The 22,496-nt window shown below is 39.8% G+C and overlaps 1 protein-coding gene across 5 annotated transcripts; it reads right to left on the bottom strand.

The window, feature by feature from the left end:
• Positions 1-1,825: 1,825 nt before the first annotated feature.
• On the bottom strand, positions 1,826-21,986 carry PRMT9 (protein arginine methyltransferase 9). Of its 5 annotated transcripts, none has more exons than XM_074993207.1 (14): positions 21,323-21,981; positions 20,384-20,437; positions 19,605-19,805; positions 18,717-18,865; positions 16,904-17,140; positions 15,973-16,140; positions 12,795-12,897; positions 8,589-8,695; positions 7,033-7,225; positions 5,014-5,197; positions 3,920-4,625; positions 3,389-3,542; positions 2,796-2,918; positions 1,826-2,567 (listed from the first exon to the last, which is right to left on the bottom strand). In XM_074993207.1, the coding sequence occupies exons 3-14, from the start codon at positions 19,788-19,790 to the stop codon at positions 2,352-2,354; spliced, it is 2,526 nt and encodes an 841-aa protein (XP_074849308.1). In that variant the 5' UTR covers positions 19,791-19,805; positions 20,384-20,437; positions 21,323-21,981; the 3' UTR covers positions 1,826-2,351. The 5 variants fall into 5 exon arrangements, 4 of the variants coding, with proteins under 4 accessions (XP_074849308.1, XP_074849309.1, XP_074849312.1 ...); XM_074993208.1 differs by having other exon boundaries at positions 21,731-21,981; XM_074993211.1 differs by lacking the exon at positions 21,323-21,981 and having other exon boundaries at positions 19,605-19,782; positions 20,384-20,415.
• Between the last annotated feature and the right edge of the window lie 510 nt (positions 21,987-22,496).

Raw genomic sequence — 22,496 nt, 5'->3', positions numbered from 1 at the left:
ATGATCATGTCCATTTTAAAAAAAAAAAAACAAAAAAAAAAACTCGCTTGATCAGACTTTGCTATCTGAACAGCCTGACTTTGGCAGAGAATCCAGATTTACATTAATAAAAGGTTCTTTATTGTGCATGTTACACAGTGTGCATAGGCTGTGCATTCTATTTGTATAGAATGGCACAGAGCTCCTTCCTGCTAAATAAAATAATGCTCTTTCCTTTCTTTGTGGTCTGTGGTGTTTTAGAATAGGAAGCCAAGAAATGGTTACAATAGCTTTTGTTTTAGTTTTCCACATTAAGGCTATGTCTACATGAGACCTCGGTCTAGAGAAGTCAGTGTTTGGAAAGGATTTCCCAGCAAAACTTGTGTTGACAGACTGCATCTAACACATAAAAGCAGGTGAAAAGAGCAATCTGCTCTGTCAACAGACAGCAAGACTGCTTTCCCTCTCAGGACAGAGCAGCTGACCAGCAGGTCTGCAGACAGGGCTGCCTAGTGAACTAGAAGCCTTGTCTGCCAATAAAAGGGCCCCAGGGTGTCTATGTGGCTGTTTTGTCAAGAGAGGCATTATACCTGAATGGGGAGAGGTGATATGCTGGATTTTGTGGATTGAACTATTGACAAAGTGCATGTTGCATGTAGATGCACTGTGTTTTTTCTCAACAAAAGCTGTTTTGATGCTCATGTAGATGTAGCCTAAAATTCTACCTTGATCTTTGCTCTTCTCCCATCAAATTCAAGAAGACCGCTTCCTCTTTCTTTCCACCCCTATGTTTTGCCTTTTGTTTTTGGAATTTTCTAATTCCCTTCAATCATACCTCAACTCCTTCCTCTTTGCCATGCAACAAAGTTAAGTTCTCAAACTGTAGCTGGTGCATGGGCCTCTCGCACTATAGTTGCACACATCATGTGGTGTATTCCAGCAGAAGGACTTAGTCTGTAGAAATCTTTTCTCAGCAGCAAAATAACCTAAGTGTATCAAGCACCACCCAACCAGAGTTTATCACACATTTAATGATCTCACTGTGGTAGAAGTGGTAGGTAGGGAACGGGGATCCCCATCTTACAGATGAATAATGGGAGACAAAATTTGACTCGAAGTGTGCATAGAAAGTTCAGAAGAATCCAGACCAGTATTACTCATCATACATTAATTACATGATTATCCATTCTACACTGCACAACTGCTTGGTGACTTTGACAAGTATTTACTGAGTGTAAGTTCAACTGTGATCAAACTTGTGCTGCTGTAGTTGTACGGGTAATGCTGATTCAGGAGGACAAAATCAATGGGGCCTACAGGCAATGAGAAGTGTATACAGTAATCCCTTGAGTTAAGCAAGTGTTGCCTTCCCACATACTCTCCCAACTCCAATTTCACGTAAGTTGGTGGAGGCAGCTTTTGCATGTTCTGCAGCTGGGTAGGAAGCAGGATGAGCACCTGGAGCTACTCTTGAAAGGTAAGGTTGGGGGGACAGTTGGGGAGCATTAAGCCTGGCCCTGGCTTGGGGCCATGGGAGTGGGGCAGGCGGGTTAAGGATTGGGTGGGTTAGGGCCACAGTGGGGGCAAGGGGTGGAGTTGAGCCAGAACCGTGTGTGCAGGGGGCATTTTGAGCTGGAGCCAGGCGGGATGAACTGGGGCAGTGCGGGCCAGCAGAAGTTGAGCCAGGGCTGGGGGCAAGCAGAATTTTGAGTTGCACTTAAGTCACGTTAATCTGAGCTAAGCACAAATCGAAATCACACACTTCAATGGTATACTGTATATATAATAAGATCTACAAGCAAGAATAAAAAACAGTTTAAGAAGAGTGAACATAAGCACATGGCCACACAGGGCATTCATGAGTTTATTTTAAAACTGACTCCCATTTAATACATCTTCATGTAAGATTTGTGAGATTGAGGGAAGGATCTAATTGTTCACAATATTGCATTCCGTGCATGTAAATATTTATACAGTGCTTACTGGTAAGGTATGTGAGCATCTTACACAAAAGCAAAATTGCAAGCATACCTTCTACAGAAATAACAGCTTCCTCTCTAACTTTCCCCTATTTCTCCATCAGTTCAGTTGACAACAAAGCTACCTGCTGCAGAGCCAAACCTGACTTTACAATAACAGCTCAAAATATTTTTGCACAATGGTTTCTGGTTCACCAGCAGGTCCTTTTAAAAAAAATTTTTTTAATTAATAAAAACACCTCTTGGGAGAATACATAAAGCCTAGGTTTTACATTTATGTTCTATTTATCTCACATCCTGAGCCATTCTGCTAGTGTGCACAGATAACTATATTTAAGCTGAGATAATTTCTGATTTGAACATAATACAAACTAGTTTCCATGTGACTATTCCTCACTGCTTGACTGTGATGCTAACATTGCTTTTATAGTGCTGAATGTTAAGCACAAGTTCATCTCCAAGCTGAACTTGGATAGGTTTGTCAAGAACAACTGCAGCTTGTTTCCAGTGGGAGGAATCACTCGATGTATCCATATAAATATCTTCATCTAGATGTATATGATACCAAAAGGGGATGGCAGTGAGTTGGCCAGCCTTACAAACTTGCACCTAAAAAGGAAAAGAGGATATTTAGGGAAGTAGAACTCTAATTTTTTATTTTGAATTTATTTGTATGATAGCAGTATCTGCATCACCATGAAAATCAAATACCCTGGTCCACAATTTTTGAAATCTACTTCAAGATGGTCTGCGCTGAAATAGCTTTGTATGAAATTATTCAATCATGACAGTGAGGAATTGGGGGGAAAAAAAAAGGTGTGTGTGTGTTCAACTTACTTTTACTTCTCTATTAGAGCTGTTCATATAGGGATTCATAAGATCTAATCTTAACAGCTCTGCTGGCTTGCTTAAGGGCACACATGGTAATGTGGAAAGATCCAAAAACACACGAACAGGCACCTGAGGAGGAATATACAAGGCTTTCAGGCTTAACTATACAACAGCAACTTTCCATTTGTGAATTACATCATTTTTTTTTCCTAAAGGAACTGAACAGACCCTATCATTTCTAATCCTTTTTTAAAATCTGGCCCTTGTGACACAAGTTGTATCAGGAAATAATCCCCTGACAATGCTGTTTTTCTGAACACTGAAGTGTTGGAAATTGTAACTTTTTCGGCTCTCCACGTCAGACCACAACTTACTTTGGCCCTACCTGAAGCATGTCTTGACTTCTATTATAGTAAATTTACGTCAGTATTTATTCACAGAGTTTAGGTTACAAAAATATTTTGAAGAAATTAATCCAACATAGTTAAAACTTCCAGCACTTCTTATGAATTCCTTATATTGACATGATGACCCACAGTTGGGCACTTGTAAATTCTGAGATCTATGCTTGAGATTGAAACAAGTCGCTAACTTCCTACCTTGAACTGGTTGATAAAAGGTGCTATGTTAAACCCAAGTGTAGGTTCAGTCCCTTGAACTGCGCTTTCAAGTACTAAGGATTGTGATTCTACGAGCATCCCATACATCACCACATATTGTGGGAATATCTTTCCTCCAGAGTGAAGCAAACACCTATAAACAGAGATAGAGATGTTTATTGCCAAAGTCTGTTATCCTGCTACTAAGAAAACTAAACTGACTGTATTAAAGTCTTGATTCAGGATGGGCACTTCTATTCCACTGACATAGAAGTGTTAAGTGTTTTCCTGAACTGAGGCCTAACAGCTATTCATATGACCCCCACCTAGAATACCTTATCAAATTCTGCAGTGTTGCTTGGATTTCTGGTATGTCAAGAATAAGCTCTTCTGTGGGTTTTTTTTAAAATCAGTGATAAATTTCTATAAAATTAAAAAAAATTAACTAATTACCTCTGACCAGACAAGTGCGAGTTTGGAGCTACCAGAGGGATAGGTTCTCACCTTCAGAAGGCTTGTATCACACAGTACCTTGATATTGCTGCCTTTTCCATCACCTCCTGCTGGATTAAACCTGAAGTCTCTATGACGTCTAGAATTATAATACTCCACAGTTTGTCTGATTTGGGTCTCTGTAACACCACACTCTCATCCTCCAATTGGCTGAGCCAAAACTCTAATGCTTCTTTAGGGAAATGATTGGCTTCTGAAATTATGTTAAGGGCTACTTGATGTTGCTCTTTTTCAACCGAACTGTAAGCTTTAATTGGCCCAAGTTTGCCAGCAATTATTGTCAGAATTGAAAAGCCCTCAGACACATCTAATACATATAAAGGCTCAGGAGTTGTATAGGAGTTCTTGTTTTGACTCTTTTCAAAGTTCAGCCGACTCCCATGACCATCAACCTCCACTGCCTGAGATTCTCTCCTTGGGATCAAGGATGACAACACTTTGCCAAGGGCAGCATTAAAGCATTCATGGTACTGCACATTGTTCAGAAGTGCAATTTCAGTGGATTCCAGCATGCACTCCTGCTCCTTGCCACCTGGTGCGGTAGTAGTTTTAAGACTAGCCAGAGCACTGCAAAGTTCAGCCTCGTTGCCTGAAGCCAGTGTGTTCTCCCTTTCAATGTCCATCACATACTCTGAAGTCAAAACAGAAATCTTCTGGATCCTCAAGTAGCAATCATGGCAACATACTTCCATCACCACAGCATCTCCAGGCTTCACAGTGTAATCTTATCAAAACATTACAAACAGTACATTAATAACTTTCAGAAATTATAATGGGATGTTCATACAAATACCTAATCTGTGGTTTCAGGAGACAAAAGCTACACTAGTCATTTTCAATCTACAATGAGGAAACTCCTCACACAGGAGGAGGAGCGAAAAGGGATAGTGATGAGTGGGAAAAGGCTAAGGTAATAATGAGGTAAGAATACTAAAGATTGCTCAGAGAGCTTGAGAAAGAGAAGTAATGACTTTGCTATGGTTAGTGATGTTTTCTCCTTTCCTAATATGGTCCCTTATCTTTGAGACCAATTGACAGCATCCTTTTAAGACAAATTACTCTCAAATTAATGAAATAAAAATTAATACTGTTACCCTGAAAAATCCACATACCTGGAAGGCCCTGTATAGGGTAGACTGCTTGTTCCCAGCAAGTTTCCTCAGTGGGACTTGTAGACAAACTATGTTCATCATCAAGCTGTAGTACAAACCAGACCACAACAGCATCCAGCATACCTTCGTGAGTGACAGGTATGCTGATCTTGCAAGGCTTCCTAGTTGCCAGGCTTTTCAATTCCTGATGAAGAATGGTTTAAAAAAAAAACCAAAACTTGAATATGCCTGTCCTCAAAAGTGATGCCCGACTGATGTTGAGAATGGGGTGTACATCAGATTGCTTTTTACCAATGGGAATTTAAGTTTTAAGAATTAACCGCAAAAGCTTTTAATTTTATTTCTGGTTTTCATACTCGGATATGAAAATCCAGCTCCCTACTGGTAGCGTATCAATAGTTTTATTTTCTAAGGGAGTATGTTTGAATGGTATGGTCTGAAACCAACAATGGGCACAGGTTGAGAGGAAGAAATGAATGAGTTGTTCATGTCTAAAGAGGCCACAGATTGCTGGTGGCAAAAGCTGCACCGTCATGAGTATTCACTTATTCCAAGCAAATGAAAATCAATACATTTGTTTTCTCGTACTTTGTATTGTTTTATACCTCTTCACGCAGTAAGGCTGGAATCTGCATTATTTGAAAATCTAGCTAATAAAATATTTAGAGAGTTTCATGTTACTTCTTGGATCTTATAAAATGTATTCAGCAAGATTAAAAAGATATACATGGAAAAGTTCAGGAAAACATGTAAGATAAAGCATGTGACAAGACACTAATTTATCAGAGAAGCCAAAGCTGGTGCTTGAGCCAGAGCTTGTTACAGTGTAGTTTCTTGCATTCAAGTGCTTTTCTTTACTTCATTTATTGACCTCAGATGTCAGATAAGGTGAACAGGAAAGGTTACATATGCAGAGCATAGCAGTTCCCAACCAATCAAGAATGATTTTATCTATATAACAAGTTATTTTAAAGCTCTGCATCATAATTTTGGTGGAATCTCCTCTCCATGGGTTAAGAAGCCAGAAACATACATACACAAGCATGAAACTATATTGCTCTTTCAGTCTGTAAGGCTGGCTCAGAGACCTACGTCTCCACGCAGGTCTATTTGGTGCGTACCTACGAAATAAACCTATTTGCATCGTCAACATATAGATGTACAAGATAGTTTCCATAGCAGGGTGAAGTCACAAATTGGTTGAATGGTGACATACGGAGCTCTCTATCCCACTCTCTACCCATCTCTGCAACCATCTATGAACAGCTCATTTTAAATGGCAATGTTTTCACTTGAAATATAAAATACTCTGTCATGTGTCATTCTCCATAATTCAAATCATGCCTATAATTTCAGTGGAAATATGACCAATCACAACTCATTTATATATTGCAATCCTAACAGTAAAAATGAAGCAGTGAGACAAGAGCATATGGACAAACATACAACAACACATTTGCTACATTTACTTAGGGTATGTCTTTACTGCAGGATCTCTCTTGGGTATTGTCCCTTTCCCCATCTCTCTTTCTGTCCACACACACAATGGCTTTACTCAAGTTAAGTGTTGGTTTCAACCCAGATTAGCAAGTCTAACTAGGGCTACAGCCAGGAGCTTGTGTGCCACTTTTATTCAGACTCACAGACTCCCCAGTTTGCAACGAGGATTGCAGTGAAGAATCATCCAACGCCTTTCCTTTAATTCACTCTAGAAGCCCCAAAGGAAAGAATTCTTCCATAATTCACTGGGACAGAATCCTGCTGCACAAGGAATCATAAACTATACCCAGAGGAGTCTTAGTTATGCAGACAGGTGAATGCAGGCCCAGTGAGCACACACCAACTCAGGCATGGGTTTGCGAGATGGCTATTGAATGCTCAAACTCAGGCATTTATCACTCAATCTAACTGGGATGAAGAAATACTCTTAGAGCCAAATTTTTGGATCTGCATCAGGTGCTCTACGGATGTTTTGTTCTGTTTGTTTTTTAGGATGTAAGCCAGTAAAGAAATTGTTACCTCCAGGTTGTTGAAATCCACCGTCATCACTTGAAAGGGTTGTGTCAGTGGCATATAACCCCCAGGAATTCTACTGAGTTTTTCTGTGGTGTAAGGTTCAATAGCTTCATCTGAGGTCGCAGATGCACATGTTGGACTACAAAACACTACCGTTTCTGCCAAATGCACGCTGGCAACTTCTTGTATTTCCACCCTGGGAGGGAAGGAAGGGAGCAAGATAAGGACAAGCAAACCTAAATTAGACAAATCAAAGCCTATAAACAGTCCTTCTCCTTGAACACTGAACATATTGAGTACATAGTGTGATAACAGACTTTGCTGGTAGCTTTCCTTGGAATATTAAACATACCTCTCTGTCAGGGGCAACAACATTTATTTTCTAAGAAATAAATAAATCCAGCAGGATTCTAGTCACTGACCACATAGTTAATGAGCTCCAGCATCCTCAAGTACTCTTCTCTTACTGTTCTCTGGCACCCAGATTTAAAACTTACAAGGAACTAAAAACAAGTGCATCAAGAGAACGGAAATTGATGTGATCTTTCTTTTCCTTGTCTTAGAAGACAATGGGTTACTGTTTGGCATCGACTAACAACTATCAGAAAAAAGGTATGTTTTGTAAATATAGCCAGAATAAGACATTTACCCTAACAACACAGGATGCAATGGACACTGGAAAGGTTATCTTCAGTGTAAAGCAGGCTCCCCCAGTAATGGACAGCCTCCCTCTGAATAGAGGATGAGAGAACCCCATCAGCTTACTGAAGACAAACATGCTGAAGGTGGCTTCTGAGAATTTTAAAATATCTTGTTTTGTGCCAATTGTCTGACTCAAATTGAGGCTCTGATGCAAGTAGATATAGTCTCAATTTCAAAGTTTTCATGAAATCAGGAAGCTACATTAGGCAAAAAGGAGATCTTATACAAGATGCAGTTCTGTTTCCTGTGAGAGTAAATTTTCATTGCAGCATTAGTTTATTCAGTATTAAGTGAATGTTCTCAAGAATAAAACTTTGTTAACATTCAGAAGACTTAACTTTCTGTAATGGTATAGAATTAAATAATAAACTATAATAATCCATAATATATTAACTATAATGCAACCTCTTTTCTAGTCTCAATAGGTTTTCAGAAATAAATAATGCTCTTTCATTGGAGAGGCTTGTTTTTAGGGTAGAGAGAGGCCACTCTAGAATATGGTGAAATGGTACAGAGTATGCAGTCGTTCTAAATAAAGTCTAATACAGACAATACCAAGGATGGGAGAAAATGTGTAGAAGTTACAATGCCTAATGAATTTTGACAACTCTGATACAGACCTAAAAGTTCATCAGTACCAGTTCAGTCACCCACCCATACAGAAATTCTGTTCATACTTTGTACAGCTGCTTAAGTTGGTGGTCTCCTTTAACTACACACATAATATTAACATACCTACGTATTTGTTTTACGTGAATAGAAAATAAAAATATTCCTCCTTTGTTTAAAATGAGCAGAATTTCTTTTCCCAAATCTGCCATATGTGAGCTCCAAGCCCTGGCAAAGTACAAACGCACCTGTGATGTCTGCGTATCTCTTTGCATTCCACTGCCATCCCATATACAGTAGCACCAGCAGGAATAACTTGACCATAGTCTTCTGTGCCAAAGTCTTGATTTTTAGGCTGTGAAAATGTAAATAAATCAGATAAAGACCTATTTCTACTGGTACTGCTGAGTTTATTTCTGTGTGTCACCCATTATCTCAAAAACTTTAATAAATATTCTCAAAGCTAATGATGTTTTTTAATTTTTAATGCAATTCCAAACAATTCAGTTTTTGTGGAAATGTTGTGAATTAAATGATGCCACTTTTTCTGGTGAAAAAAACAGGCAAATGTATATACATTCACTGAAGGAGGAAAACGCTAGAACGTATCTTCCCTATCTTTTCATTTCCTACAGCATTTCAAAATGCTCTGGTTCATATTGTTGCATCTAGAGCTATCTTTCCTTTACATATACTTTCGTAACAACGACATAAAAGGTCACTTTCTAGAAGGTAGTATTTTTGTTTTTCCCTAATGTATCTGCCTGAGGGCTAACCCAGACTTAACTGTAAAGCGGTATTTTCCCTTAACCCCTTTCTCAATAATGCCAATCTTCATTAAATATGAATTCTCAACTGATAATTCTATCAATCATGCTATTCACTATTCTGTCTCATTTAACTTGCTTACTTCCCAGTAATTCATCTGACAGCTTTAATATATGTTTTTAAAATGCTTTCCTTTTTCCACCCAACTGTCAAAATGGGTTGTTTTTCTTGCATAAACTACATATTAGGAATATAAAACTTGAACCAGTTAATTGATAAGTTTGATGCTTCCTGGTTTCAGTTACCTATTAAAATCCTCTCCTACTCTGTATCACATAACATGCCAACAGGCCTGAAGGCCTTGAAGAGCAGCCTGCAGGCCTCAGAGAGCAGAAGTGGAAACTTCGATTTCTGTAGTATAACCAAGTTCCCACCCCTATGTTATAGCCTTAAACCTCCAGACACAAACACCAGATAGCCACATCAGCCCTACCACCTGCACTTGAGCTGGGAACCAGTAGACAGAGCAATCCTGCCTTCAGCCTTGTGAGAATATTAAAGGAGCATTGAGCCAGTATGCACACACTTTGTAAACAGCTAAGGGATAACAACTTGGGAAACCCTGCCTTCAGCTGAGTTTCACCAGGGACTTCCAGCCTCAGAGGTGCCCCGGGGTTTCCCCAGCTGGAGCCACGTCCACCACAGACCTGATGAGAGGCACTGCGAGACCAGGACTCCTGTGGCAGAAGGGACATAGGCATTTCAAAAAACCTCTTATCCAGTTGAATACATTGTCCTGTTGTGCTTTTTGCTTGCTAATGTGTACCTTGTAAAATGGGATAGGAGGAAAGATCCTTTCATGGACCGGGAATTGGTTAAAAGACAGAAAACAAAGGGTGGGAATAAATGGTAAATTTTCACAATGGAGGAGGGTAACTAGTGGTGTTCCCCAGGGGTCAGTCCTGGGACCGATCCTGTTCAACTTGTTCATCAATGATCTAGAAAATGAGGTAAGCAGTGAGGTGGCAAAGTTTGCAGATGACACCAAGTTGTTCAGGACAGTCAAAACCAAAACAGATTGTGAAGAACTACAAAAAGATCTTAGCAAACTGAGTGATTGGGCAGCAAAATGGCAAATGAAATTTAATGTGGGTAAGTGTAAGGTAATGCATGTTGGAAAAAATAACCCAAATTACACGTACTACATGATGGGGTCAAATTTAGCTACGACAGATCGGGAAAGGGATCTTGGAGTTATAGTGGATAGTTCTCTGAAGACATCCATGCAGTGTGCAGCGGCAGTTAGTAAGGCAAATAGGATGTTAGGAATTATTAAAAAAGGGATCGATAATAAGACAAAAGATATCATACTTCCCCTATATAAAACTATGGTACGCCCACATCTTGAGTACTGCGTGCAGATGTGGTCTCCTCACCTCAAAAAAGATATATTGGCATTAGAAAAGGTTCAGAAAAGGGCGACTAAGATGATTAGGGGCTTGGAACGGGTCCCATATGGGGAGAGGCTAGAGAGACTGGGACTTTTCAGTTTGGAAAAGAGGCGATTGAGGGGCGATATGATAGAGGTATATAAAATCATGAATGGTGTGGAGAAAGTGAATATAGAAAAATTATTTACCTTTTCCCATAATACAAGAACTAGGGGACACCAAATGAAATTGATGGGTAGTAGGTTCAAAACTAATAAAAGGAAATTTTTCTTCACACAGTGCACAGTCAACCTGTGGAACTCCCTGCCCGAGGAGGCTGTGAAGGCCAGGACTCTATTAGGGTTTAAAAAAGAGCTTGATAAATTTTTGCAGGTTAGGTCCATAAATGGCTATTAGCCAGGGATAAAGTATGGTGCCCTAGCCTTCAGTACAAGGGCAGGAGATGGATGGGCAGGACATAAATCACTTGATCATTGTCTTCTGTTCTCCTTCTCTGGGGCACCTGGCATTGGCCACCGTCGGCAGATGGGATGCTGGGCTGGATGGACCTTTGGTCTGACCCAGTATGGCCGTTCTTATGTTCTTAACTGTAGTAGCATGGAGTAGTTAAGCTTTATAAAGTACATTATCCCTAATCAGTTCAGTGTTGAAGCAAATCCCAAATCCTGTCCGTTCTGGGCCTTGTGAACTGACACCCAACATACCTTGGGTCCCAACTTCTAAAGTGGGGTCAGCAGCTGCAACTCCAGATGCTGGGCTGGCAGCTGGGACACTGGGTGCACTGGGATTCCATGCAGTGGCAGAGGCCCCAGATACAAAGCCAATCAGCTTCTGAGCCCCAAGGCTGGTCGGTCAGACACCAGAGGGGAGAATCCCTGGGTTGTATGGCAGCAGAGCCTTGTGTAAACCCTGTATCCTTCATTCCCTAATTAAATGTTTAATTGCCAGAATTTTGACAGGTTACATGGTTATTGTTTTTGCATGTTATTTACATTCCTACTGCATTCTTTTTCTTGATCATTTTTCCATACTTCTCTAATCAAATCGCTGTTATTTTAGGTGGCTTTCTGTTCACTGTCTTTTATTTTAGATGGCTTAATGTTTCTCTTATGCTCTTCCCATACCTAATAGTTCATAATGATCTGGAAAGTTTCATGGTAAATTGTTGTTCAGTGTCTATAAACTTCTGTCTGTTTATTTTAGATGGCTTTCTGTTCATTATCTGTTTTGCTTTATTCACAGTCTTCAACATAAACTGCTGATATACATATATAAACTCACTGAATGACAACACAGGACAAGCAAAAAAGAGTGAATCAGAAGAAGCAAATCTCATGAATAGTTCATATATTTTAATATAGCTAAAACTACCCTCTCATGGACCTATACATATGCTTTCAATTATTTACACACCAGCTGCACTTGTCAGTTCCTTATATATTTTTGACCATCTATTTGATCCATCTGATCCTAACTCGAAGGAATACAAGTTTCGCTAAACCAATGCACAGATAATAGGTAAAACTATTCCTGTTTTTAACACTAAAAGTAATACATTTTAGTCTAATAAATGAGATTAAAAAAATTCACCAATATGAGGATGTTAAGGTTTTTTGGGGGGGGGGGGTGGTCAGGACATGAAAGAAGAAACTATCCAATAACCTTTCGCAGACTGCAGCCTTTCATTTCATGAGACCTAAACAGAAGTTTGTCAGTCATGGGTAATACAAAGTAGAGGTTTGCAGGGGAGGAGGAATGTTTAAATGTAACCTATCTTAAACACAAGATTCATGCAGCAAACCCTTCTCTGCCACAAGGCAGACTTATTCACAAGGCCCTCTCCTTGTCTACTCACATGTAACAGACATGAAGCAGTACTTGTGCCAACAAAGCTATCAAATCTGATTTTCACAAGTGGAGATACCCACCTCACATCTCATGGAGCTGAAAGGGACCTCCAGAGATTGAGTCCAGTCCCCTGCCCTCTTGGTGGGACCAAGCACCATCTCCCCCCGCCACCTTTTTTTTTTAAAACATCTATTTTCCTCAGATCCCTAAATAGGCCCCTCAAGGACTGAACTCACAACCCTGGGTTTAACAGGCCAGTGCTCAAACTGCTGAGCTATCCATTAAGTGTTTAAGCATAAGGAAGAGTGGAACAAATATAAGGACATATCACATATGTATGTTTCTCATTGTGGTTCTGACTTACGGGTATCTGAATTTGTTACCTACCTTTGGTTGTAAAAGCAAATGTTCCCAAGCATGTATCAAACTCTCCACAATCCCTTCTCCAAACAAACCTGCATCTACAGTTTCTGTGACAACCAGAGAAACCCTATGAAAAGTGTTGTTAAGAAAAGGTAGTTACAGTTATGAAACATTAAAGGCCGTTACACATTTCTTCTAGAAATCAAACTGTTCAAAGTAAAATACAAATATAAGCTGAAGCTACATGTTTATACATGTTGATAAAAAGCTAGGCTATTAAAATATATATTCATGTAACTAAAAAGGAAAACACATCCAGCAGAGGAACATGTTTTAAATTGTTGTTATTATAACAAGCGATTCAAAATACATATAGATAAGTTTATAAACACAGAGCAACAATTTACCATGAAACTTTCAAGACAATATATATGAATGATTAGGTATGGGAAGAACCTAAGAGAAACATAAAAATAAACATGATCTTTCAAACAGACTTGAAATATGGCAGGCCATATCCCAATATACACACTTATACACAAAATAAACTTTATAGTTATACTTTAAATACAATTTTTTAAGATGGACATGAAAGAAATTACTGAGCACATCCTACCTTTAAATTAGTAATTTAATGTGAGACTAAAAACTAAGGCACCTTTACAAATCTTGGATTTATCTTCAATTTTAGTACTACGAGCAGAACCAAGGCTGAAATGAATAAGCTTCAGTGAAATAGTACTAAGTCCACACCAGCAACCCTCAATAAATTTCTGCTATTTAAACTTAGAGCTCCTCACGAAGCATCCCATTTAAAAACAACTCTTAACCAGATGTGCGGAAAAATAAAATGATGGATTAAACTGTGGTTTGGCAATAGGAACAGCTTTCTGGGATGCTGAGTAAACATACTAAACTAATGAATGTTTTTAAATACATTATATTTGGTTATACTTCCACTACTCTTTAACCCATAACCACTACACAAAAGGACACACTAGGAATAAAGTTGAGAGGTCAATTGTAGATCAAAGAAAAACATCTTTCAAAACAAAAACAGAAAATAAAGCTAAAACATACTGGCTGCAGCTACACTACCCCTCCCTTTTGGAAGGGGCACGTAAATGCAGCTGTTTGAAAATGCAAATGAGGCATAGATTTACATATCTCATGCCTCATTTGCATACTCCCATGGGATATATGATTCAAAAGCAGCCCCATTTGGAATCAAAACAGCTATGTAGCTGGGGTTCCTTTGAAAGGAAATGCCGCTTTCGAAAGCACCAGTTGGGAAGAAGGCTGCTTTCAAAAGCAGGGTTTCCTTTCGAAGCAACCCCAGATACATGGCTGTTTATGATTCGAAAGCAACCCTCTTTGGAATTAAGATCCTGCAGGAGTATTCGAATGAAGCATGAGTTATTTAAATCTGCACCTCATTTGCATTTTTGAATGGCTGTATTTACATGCCCCTTGTGAAAGGGAGGAGTAGTGTAGCCACAGCCACTCATGCTGCATTTAAGTGTGAATAAAAACAAGGTGAAGTTACCAATATCACAAATCTTATAACCTGAACAAAAAAAAAATGCTAATACCATTTTCTGAAAGCTACCAGAGAACGTGAACTTGCTCAGAATGCAATTATTGTACCAGCTCCTAGCAATCAGCCTGTGGTACTTTGCAGAATGGTAGGTGGGACAAATGTGTAAGAACTAAAATCCACTTGAACAGTTGTAACATGGCTCTGCAGATAATTTCTTCAGCTCAATGTCTAAAGCAACCTCTGCACTGCTTAAACTTCTCCAACCTTGAAGTACAGTATCTGCAAAAAAAACCAGTTCTCTACCAACTCCCTAATGCTACTAAGAAATGTTCACCCCATGTGCAGATCCCCTTACGTTTTGTCTCACTCCTGAGCACAACTGATTTGAGTTAGTGAAGCTAAAATCCTTTGTTTATGGCATCACGGACCTACCATAGGAATTAGCAAAATCTTCCAAATTTAACATTACAATTAACTTTGAAGTAAGGGAAAATGTGTGTAAACTCTGTTGGCTGCCTCAAATAAGTGCCTAACTTCAAAGTTAACTTTGAAGTTAATTCCTAGTGTAGACACACCCTAGGTGTATGCACCTCTCTATAGAAAGGTAATGATGTAAAATAATTCTCTTAAAACCTTTATGTGTTGTCTAAAGAGTGTTACAGCTATTAAATAATGGTTTCTGCTGCAAATGTGTGGATTTAGAGTGCTAATGAGAATCCCAAGTCTTATCAGGACACACAAAGGCTATGTCTACACTAGCCAAAAACTTCAAAATGGCCATGCAAATGGCCATTTCGAAGTTTACTAATGAAGCACTGAAATACATATTCAGCGCTTCATTAGCATGCAGGCGGCCATGGCACTTCGAAATTGACGCGGCTCGTCCAGACGGGGCTCCTTTTCAAAAGGACCCCGCCTACTTCGAAGTGCCCTTATTCCTATGAGCAGATGGGAATAAGGGAACTGCGAAGTAGGCGGGGTCCTTCTGAAAAGGAGCCACATCTGGACGAGCCGCACGGCAGCAAGCCGTGTCAATTTCAAAGTGCTGCGGCTGCCCGCATGCTAATGAAGCACTGAACATGTATTTCAGCGCTTCATTAGTAAACTTCAAAAAGCCATTTGCACGGCCATTTCTAAGTTTTTGGCTAGTGCAGACACAGCCAAAAGCTGCTGTCAAAAATCAATGAGGAGTCCTATGGCAACTTAAAGCCAAAGGGATTTATTTGAACATAATATTTTGTGGGTAAAACCCACTTCACCTGAACCCATGAAAGCTTATGCTCAAATAAATCTGTTAGTCTATAATGTGTCACAGAACTTCTGTTTGTTTTTGCAGATAGAGACTAACATGGCTACCCCCTGAGATATGCGTTAATGTTCTATTTTTTATCCCTTTTTCTCCTTGCAGATTTGTGTGAACCATGTTTTATTCGGTAAGTAAATGGTTTGAATGAATGGAGTTTGTTCTAATGAACAATGAAATAGTACTTGAAATATTGTTAAATGCAGTCTTCTATGACACAGAATCTCAAGACAAATTTTGTGGGGACTTTTAAATGCCATATCAATAGATGATTATTTTCTGCTGCTTTATGCAACATTTCCCACTTTCACAAACAAAACTGAAATAAAAAGCTATCACAGTAGGCTATTCTAAGCTACCTTTCAGGTATGTGTTTTGGAATTTCTATATCAAGAGATTTCATATGCAGCAGTTTGATCTCTCCTTCCATATTATTTGCTGCCACCACATCACAAGCAACTTCGTACATGGTCTTCGACAACTCACAGGCATAGACACAAGAAGCTCCAGCTTTTTTGGCAAACATACTGCAAAATAAGAAATATCACCATTGGAATTAGGTTATTCTTGTCCTAGTTTTCATTAGAAGTTATTTTAGGTAAGAAAACTCTGACTCTCCATTTAAGTATGTTCATTGCAGTCTTTATTTCATATTCCTAATACCAGTGCTAATGCAAACTATAGCATTTGGGTGAATGTCAATGCCATAGGACTTGCATGAATTAATTCCAATTTGCTCTAGAGCATATCTTTTAGGAAAAAAAAATAATTCAACATTGATTTAAAAATGCCAGTGATGGAGAATCCACGCCAGCCATTGATGTTTCCTTGGTTAATTACTATTAAAAAAACTGCACCTTATTTTCAGTTTAAATTGGTCCAGTTTCAAGTTCCAGCCATTAGATCTTACTATACCTTCATCTGTTGCACAGAAGAGATTATTATCCAATTTCTCCTCTTCGCGTAGGTACTTATGTATTGTGACCAACTAATTCCTCAGCCATCTGTTTGTTAAACTCTGGGAGCCCAAACTATTTAACTTATCACTCTAGGGTACGTTTTCCAATTAAACATCGTAACTGAATGAACGTGTACTGAATCACCGTGTAGATATCAGACATACCACTTCACAATAACAACTCTGTGCCTTTCCTTCTTTAAGCTTTGTTATAATAATATATGAAAATTAATTTTTAGTTTTTTTACAAAAGATAATTTAAAACATACATGAGTAAAAGCAAGTATATTTATATTAATATAGTTTACATGAAACATGCATTTACCACAGACCTCAGTATTCCTGTTCCTGCTCCAATATCTAAAACAGTTCTGTAACCAGAGTGGACCACCTTCTCAATTGCTTTCTGGTAAATCAGATTCCTCTTGGTGTCATTAAGCATAATAAAATGCCAGCGTTCTACCAGCCAGTTAGCAACACGATAAAAATTCTCCTTTGCGTCAGCATAGTCAGGATTTAGCTTCAGTGCTTTGTGGAAATACCCAGCTGCTTCATCTCTAAAGCCCATTCTAGTGGTAAAAATGACACAAATAATAAGAAGGAAGTATGCAGTTGTCTGTCAGATACCTGAAACTTGAAGATGTTATGGGGGAAAAATCATCAGATTTTTAGCTGTTTATAATAATGGTTATAGTCACAATTTGGAAACTATTTCATTTTGCTTTGAGGGCTATGTCTTCATGACAAAGGTACATCTTGGCGTAAATGGTCAAAAGGAGTGCTCATACAAGAAGGTGAAAATAAAGATTTTTTTTCATTTACAAGACTGTTTCAGATAAAACTCCCTAAATATGTTCCTTTTTAATGCTTTTCTCTAGAAAACCTAGCAATCTACTTTGCTTAAATTCAGTTATGAAGCAAAAAGTCCCTATGTTTTCACACTTACAGATATAAATTTAAATTCTGAAACCAGTGATATAGTGGTTCTGTCTCAAAAAGGATTAGACTAGCTTATAAACTGAGGTTTATGGTTCTACCCTCAGTGATTTTAAATAGAAAAATACATAAAATATAACATTTATTGTACTCCACACTCCTACCTCACTGTTTCATCCATGATTTAGCTGCAGTAAAACAAATGGTGTTTCATAAGGACTACTGGACAACAAAAACAGGCAATCAGGAATGGAACTATGTCAAATCTCTGAAAGCCAAAGCAGGCTGAGATTTTACCCAATCCAGGTGTAATGTTTGATATGACAGATATCAAACGGTCACAGCTTGAGATACCAGTATTTCTATTAGATCATAATTTTAAGATTACAATTATCATAAAAAAGTTGCTCTAATAAATTCTAGATCTAGGAACAATTAAAAATCGACCTATTAAAAATTTTAGAAAATCATGCAATAAAAAGATAGCCAAAATAGGGTTTTTTGCTCACTATTCAAACCAGAAAATCAGAGTGAACCAAGCTTATAAAAGTGATCTGGATTTCTAATTAGGAATTATGTTTTCAAGGCCAAGTTGTATTCTAACATATCATGCTTGCAGGAACTTGATGCACTGTGAGGTCAGCATGTGCAACGTTTTGCGGAATGAATAGGAAAAATGCCCTATATTGTTAAAGAGACTTAAGTTCAAATCAGTCAAGAAGGAAATACAGTGTATTCATATTCCAGAACAGCCCTCTCTTTATCTTAACTGGCTATAACGTGGGATCTTTAGGGGAAGTAAACATGGAAGACCTTTGTGACACCTACAAAAACATGGAACACAACCACTTACAAAAATTAAGTTACCCAAAATGGTAGTCTTCACAGTAGCTTTCAACCATTTTCTTGTAACTTTTAATAAATAACTGATGCACGAGTTGGTAAATGACATTTGGAAGACAGTATTTTTTTCTTATTATTTGTAAAGACCAAATGTATTATTTAGAATAGAACAGTATGTTTAAAAATGGTAATGGTATGTAATGTTTACAGTAATTTAACAGACTTGAAATTCAATATTATGTATCTAACATTGTGCCTGTGCTCAAAGATACTCCCATTAAACAAAAGTGAAAGAGGTCCTTATATGTTTATTTCTAATTAATAATAAATAGTGCATCTAAAGTTTTTATATAGATTATTACAAACCTGAAGAGATGTTCTCCCATACTATTACATATAACTTCATCATTAGGAAACAGTTCCAAGGCCTGCTCATAACAGTTAAACAAATCTTGAATCCGTGCAAGAGAAGCTAGCTCTTCAGCCCATTTGAAGAGGGTAAACTGAAAAGTTTCCTTAAAAGCAATGCAAACATAGCTAAGTCAAGTGATACTAATATCAAAATTAGGGAATTAAAGACACCGGAAACTTCAGAGGAGGTAGTGTGAAATATGTCTTTAAATGAACATGTGGAGCTATTTCCTTAACAGCACATAATGCTAGAAGTCCTAGTGTAGATTCCCAGTAGTATCTTCCTCCTAAACCACATACCACTCCCAAAGATCAGCAGACAGTGTAGCATATTACAGAGCTGTATGTAACAAGCTTGTACAGTGCAAGCCAATTTTAATACAGCCTCATTTTTACAGACCCCTAAATTCACTTATTACTCAGTTTTTTTAAATTCTCCTTTACATCCTTCAAAATAAGGGTATGTCTTCAGTACCCAAAAGATGGATCAAATCAATTTTCCAGGGTTCGATTTTGCGGGCCTAGTGGGTGATGCGCAAAATCCAACTATCGGGGTCGACAGTCGACCCCTGTACTCCTCAATCTCGTGGGAGTAAGGGAGAGTTTCTTCTGTTGACCTCCCTCACTGAGGGCAGCTAGTTAAGTCGATTGCAGATAAGTCGATTCCAGCTGAGCAACTGCCGTAGCTGGAATTGTATCTACAATCCACTTTAAGATTAGGTGTAGAGCTGGCCTAAGTTACATACAAAATAAAAGTAACAATTTGTTCATTAGAATGCTCTCAAGAATGTGAAAAAATGTAACTGAGATTGGACTGTTTAAATTAATTTTAAAAGCACTCACTCTGATATCATTTTTTAGCTCGGGAGCTAGATTTAGTACCAGGAGATAGTGAGCATATGCAGTTCCAAAATCCTGATCTTCCAAACAATGCTGAGCACTCTGTAAAGATCTGGAAACCAGCTCACGTCTGCCAGCTTCCTGACCACGTCGGTGGCCACGATGAGATCTGGCATTAGATCTGGGCATTTTGAAGAAAATTTACTGTGTATTTTCAGAAACAAAAACAAAAAAAAATTCTTATCCAAGAAGTAACTGTAAAATGTAAATAAAACAGGACAAAATGTTATAAAATTCTAGCATGCAGTGAAGAAGCCTCATCCAACACCCCACACCAGGATCCCAGATGTGAGTTGCAGATGTACTTAACTTTATACATTTTGAGTAGTTCCTCTGTTAAGCATGTGTACAAGTCTGTACAAAGTCTGAACTGCACAACTTTTTCTGATAAACTTTTGAAAATCTTTTAACGTATGCCTGGAGGATCAAACTGTTTTTATATTCTCATATATACATATGAAATGTCATGCTTAGCTAGCCACAAAACTTACAAATTTAACCTTTCCACTACAGTAATATAACTGAACCAATACATACCTGAAGACAATAGTCTCAAAAGTGATATTGAGAAAAACAATCTATTTTGTAGTTAACATCTATGAGCAACAAGTTATTACAACTTTTTCTATAACAATAAAATGCTACAATATCATAGGCATTTGTCTACAGATTAGCTTATGCCACGTTGTGATATGGTGTCCTCTTCCATTTTAAATGCTTACTTCCATATACAGTTCCTGGGCTTGTCCTCAGGATTTTCAGACTATACCAGCAGACTGAAAGACAGTACAGAAAACAAGTTCCCAACATAGTTATATCAGCAGAGATGTTTTCAATATGTATTATACTACAAAACAGTAGCAGTAACCCATATGAAAATCAATAAGCTATTCTGCAGGTACATATCCACCTCTCTACATAGCATGAGCAAGACACAGATACAATTACCCAAAAGAGATGGATGAACTAAAGAGAAAACAGATCCATTCTATTAATGACCTGAAAGTTTGCATCTTACTGCAGAGGAATTTTCACAACACTTTGGAAAGAGAGACTGCTGAACTCTCCCTTACATTCAAACTTGACACATTAATATGTGGTTTGAACCAGGATGGGAATTTTTAGGTCATTACAAGGGCTCTTTTGCATACTTGGCTTAATCTAATTCTTGACTCTCCCCCACGCCTTTTGCCCCCCTACTCTCTGATTTGCTGACCTTGATAATATTTTTCTGATTTGTCAACCTTGATTACTATTTTTGGTTCTCTGTGCCTTCAATACCGAGTCTGTTCTGAAACAGCTATGATCTGAAGAGGTGAGTCTGTCCCACAAAAGCTCGTCACCCAATAAATTATTTTGTTAGTCTTTCAAGTGCTACTGGACTGCTTTTTGTTTTCATAGAAAACAGAACAGTGAGAGTCCAGGTGATGGACATATTTTAAATGATATATACAAGCACCTTCTGATCAACTCTTTGGAGAAAGTTGGTGGGGGACGGGGAAGAGGGAACACTAGTTGAGGAAACGAGTGCCAGACGCGGGAAAACTGCATTAGAGGTATGTTGAGAAGCATGAACTTTGTGGAGCACCACTGCCACGTTTACCTGACTGGGGGCATTGTTCTCCTACTAAAGCCCGAGGGAAAACAACTTCCCTTCCTACCTCTTTGCCTGGCACACAGGCGGCCGGGATCTCTCGCCAGCTTTTACTGCCCGCATGAAATCGGCACAGCGACCACTTCCTTTTATGGGTGAAGTTACTCCTTCAAAAGGCCCCGGGCATTAGACAGCGATATAGAGATGCAGCCTCTCGTGACAGCAAATGAGCACATGGGGCGCTGAGGGGGCTGCACCCCGTCTGGGAACGAATGAGCGCACACAGGGGAACAGAAACACGGTGAGTGACTGAGTGTCTACTCGGGGCAGAGGCACCAGGACCTGAGGAAACCCCAAGCAGCCTGCGAGGTGGGCGACGAGCTCTTGGCTGGCTAGCCGCCTAGCGCGGCGCTGAGAGCGAGCCAGGACACAGGCCTGGACGGTCGGGAGCCGGAGCCGGGGCGGGGTGGGTCACCTCAGCGCTCCTTCCGGGCGGACCTGGTTGCTTACGGCTCGGCCCACAACACATCTCCGGAGCCGGCGACAGAGGCGCCACCCGCCATCGTAGCGCCCGGCGGGCTCGGCCTCGCAGCGACAGCCCCGGCGTTCGGCGCCAGGTCCCCAAAAGGCCGCACGCAGCGCCGGGCCGTACGCGGTTCACGTGCGCAGGAGAGCCCTCAGTGTCTCCGCAAGTGTGTGGGCGGGGGAGGGGGAGGACACGCTCCCCGGCCGGAGGAACGTCACTTTCTGAGGCCCGACGCGTCTGTCACGTGCGCGAGATAACCGCGCATGCTCAGTAGCATCGGGTGCACCCGCCGCCCTTACTTGGGGGCGGGGCGCCCGACTGTCAGGTACTGAGGTGGGGGTCGCCCGGGGCCAGACAGCCGGAGGCAGAGACGTGAGCGGGGGCTGAGGGGAAAAATCTGACATAGGAGTGGGGGTGTCAGCAGGGGCTGGAGGAGCTGCCAGGGTTGTGAGGAAGCCCCGCGCGGGTGGCGCAGCGCTGCGCTGCGCTGTGGGGACAGAGTGATGGGCTTTTCCCGGGGACGGGGCGGGGTACTCTGTGCTACAGACGCAGGAGGATAGGACATACTACGACCAGGCTGCGGTTTGATTTAAGGCCTGGAGATAATACACAGGCGTGGGAGGGAGATGTGAGCGTCCAAAGGAGGGATCCCAGTGGAAAACGGGAGCAGAAAGTCCCCAGCTGTGCCCAGTGCTCTTAAAGGCACTGGGGAGAC

Source organism: Carettochelys insculpta, chromosome 4 (assembly GCF_033958435.1).
Source record: "Carettochelys insculpta isolate YL-2023 chromosome 4, ASM3395843v1, whole genome shotgun sequence".
Taxonomy (NCBI): domain Eukaryota; kingdom Metazoa; phylum Chordata; order Testudines; family Carettochelyidae; genus Carettochelys; species Carettochelys insculpta.
This window is presented reverse-complemented; position numbering and strand designations above follow the sequence as displayed.

What these genes read in the sequence shown, in the direction of transcription:
- PRMT9 (XM_074993207.1), bottom strand. Translation starts at nt 19,790, where the DNA reads ATGCCCAGATCTAATGCCAGATCTCATCGTGGCCACCGACGTGGTCAG. An exon ending in CCAAAACACATACCTGAAAG is followed by an intron (nt 12,898 to 15,972) that starts GTAGCTTAGAAT and finishes CACTTTTCATAG; the next exon opens with GGTTTCTCTGGTTGTCACAG. An exon ending in CTTTTATCAACCAGTTCAAG is followed by an intron (nt 2,919 to 3,388) that starts GTAGGAAGTTAG and finishes ATTCCTCCTCAG; the next exon opens with GTGCCTGTTCGTGTGTTTTT.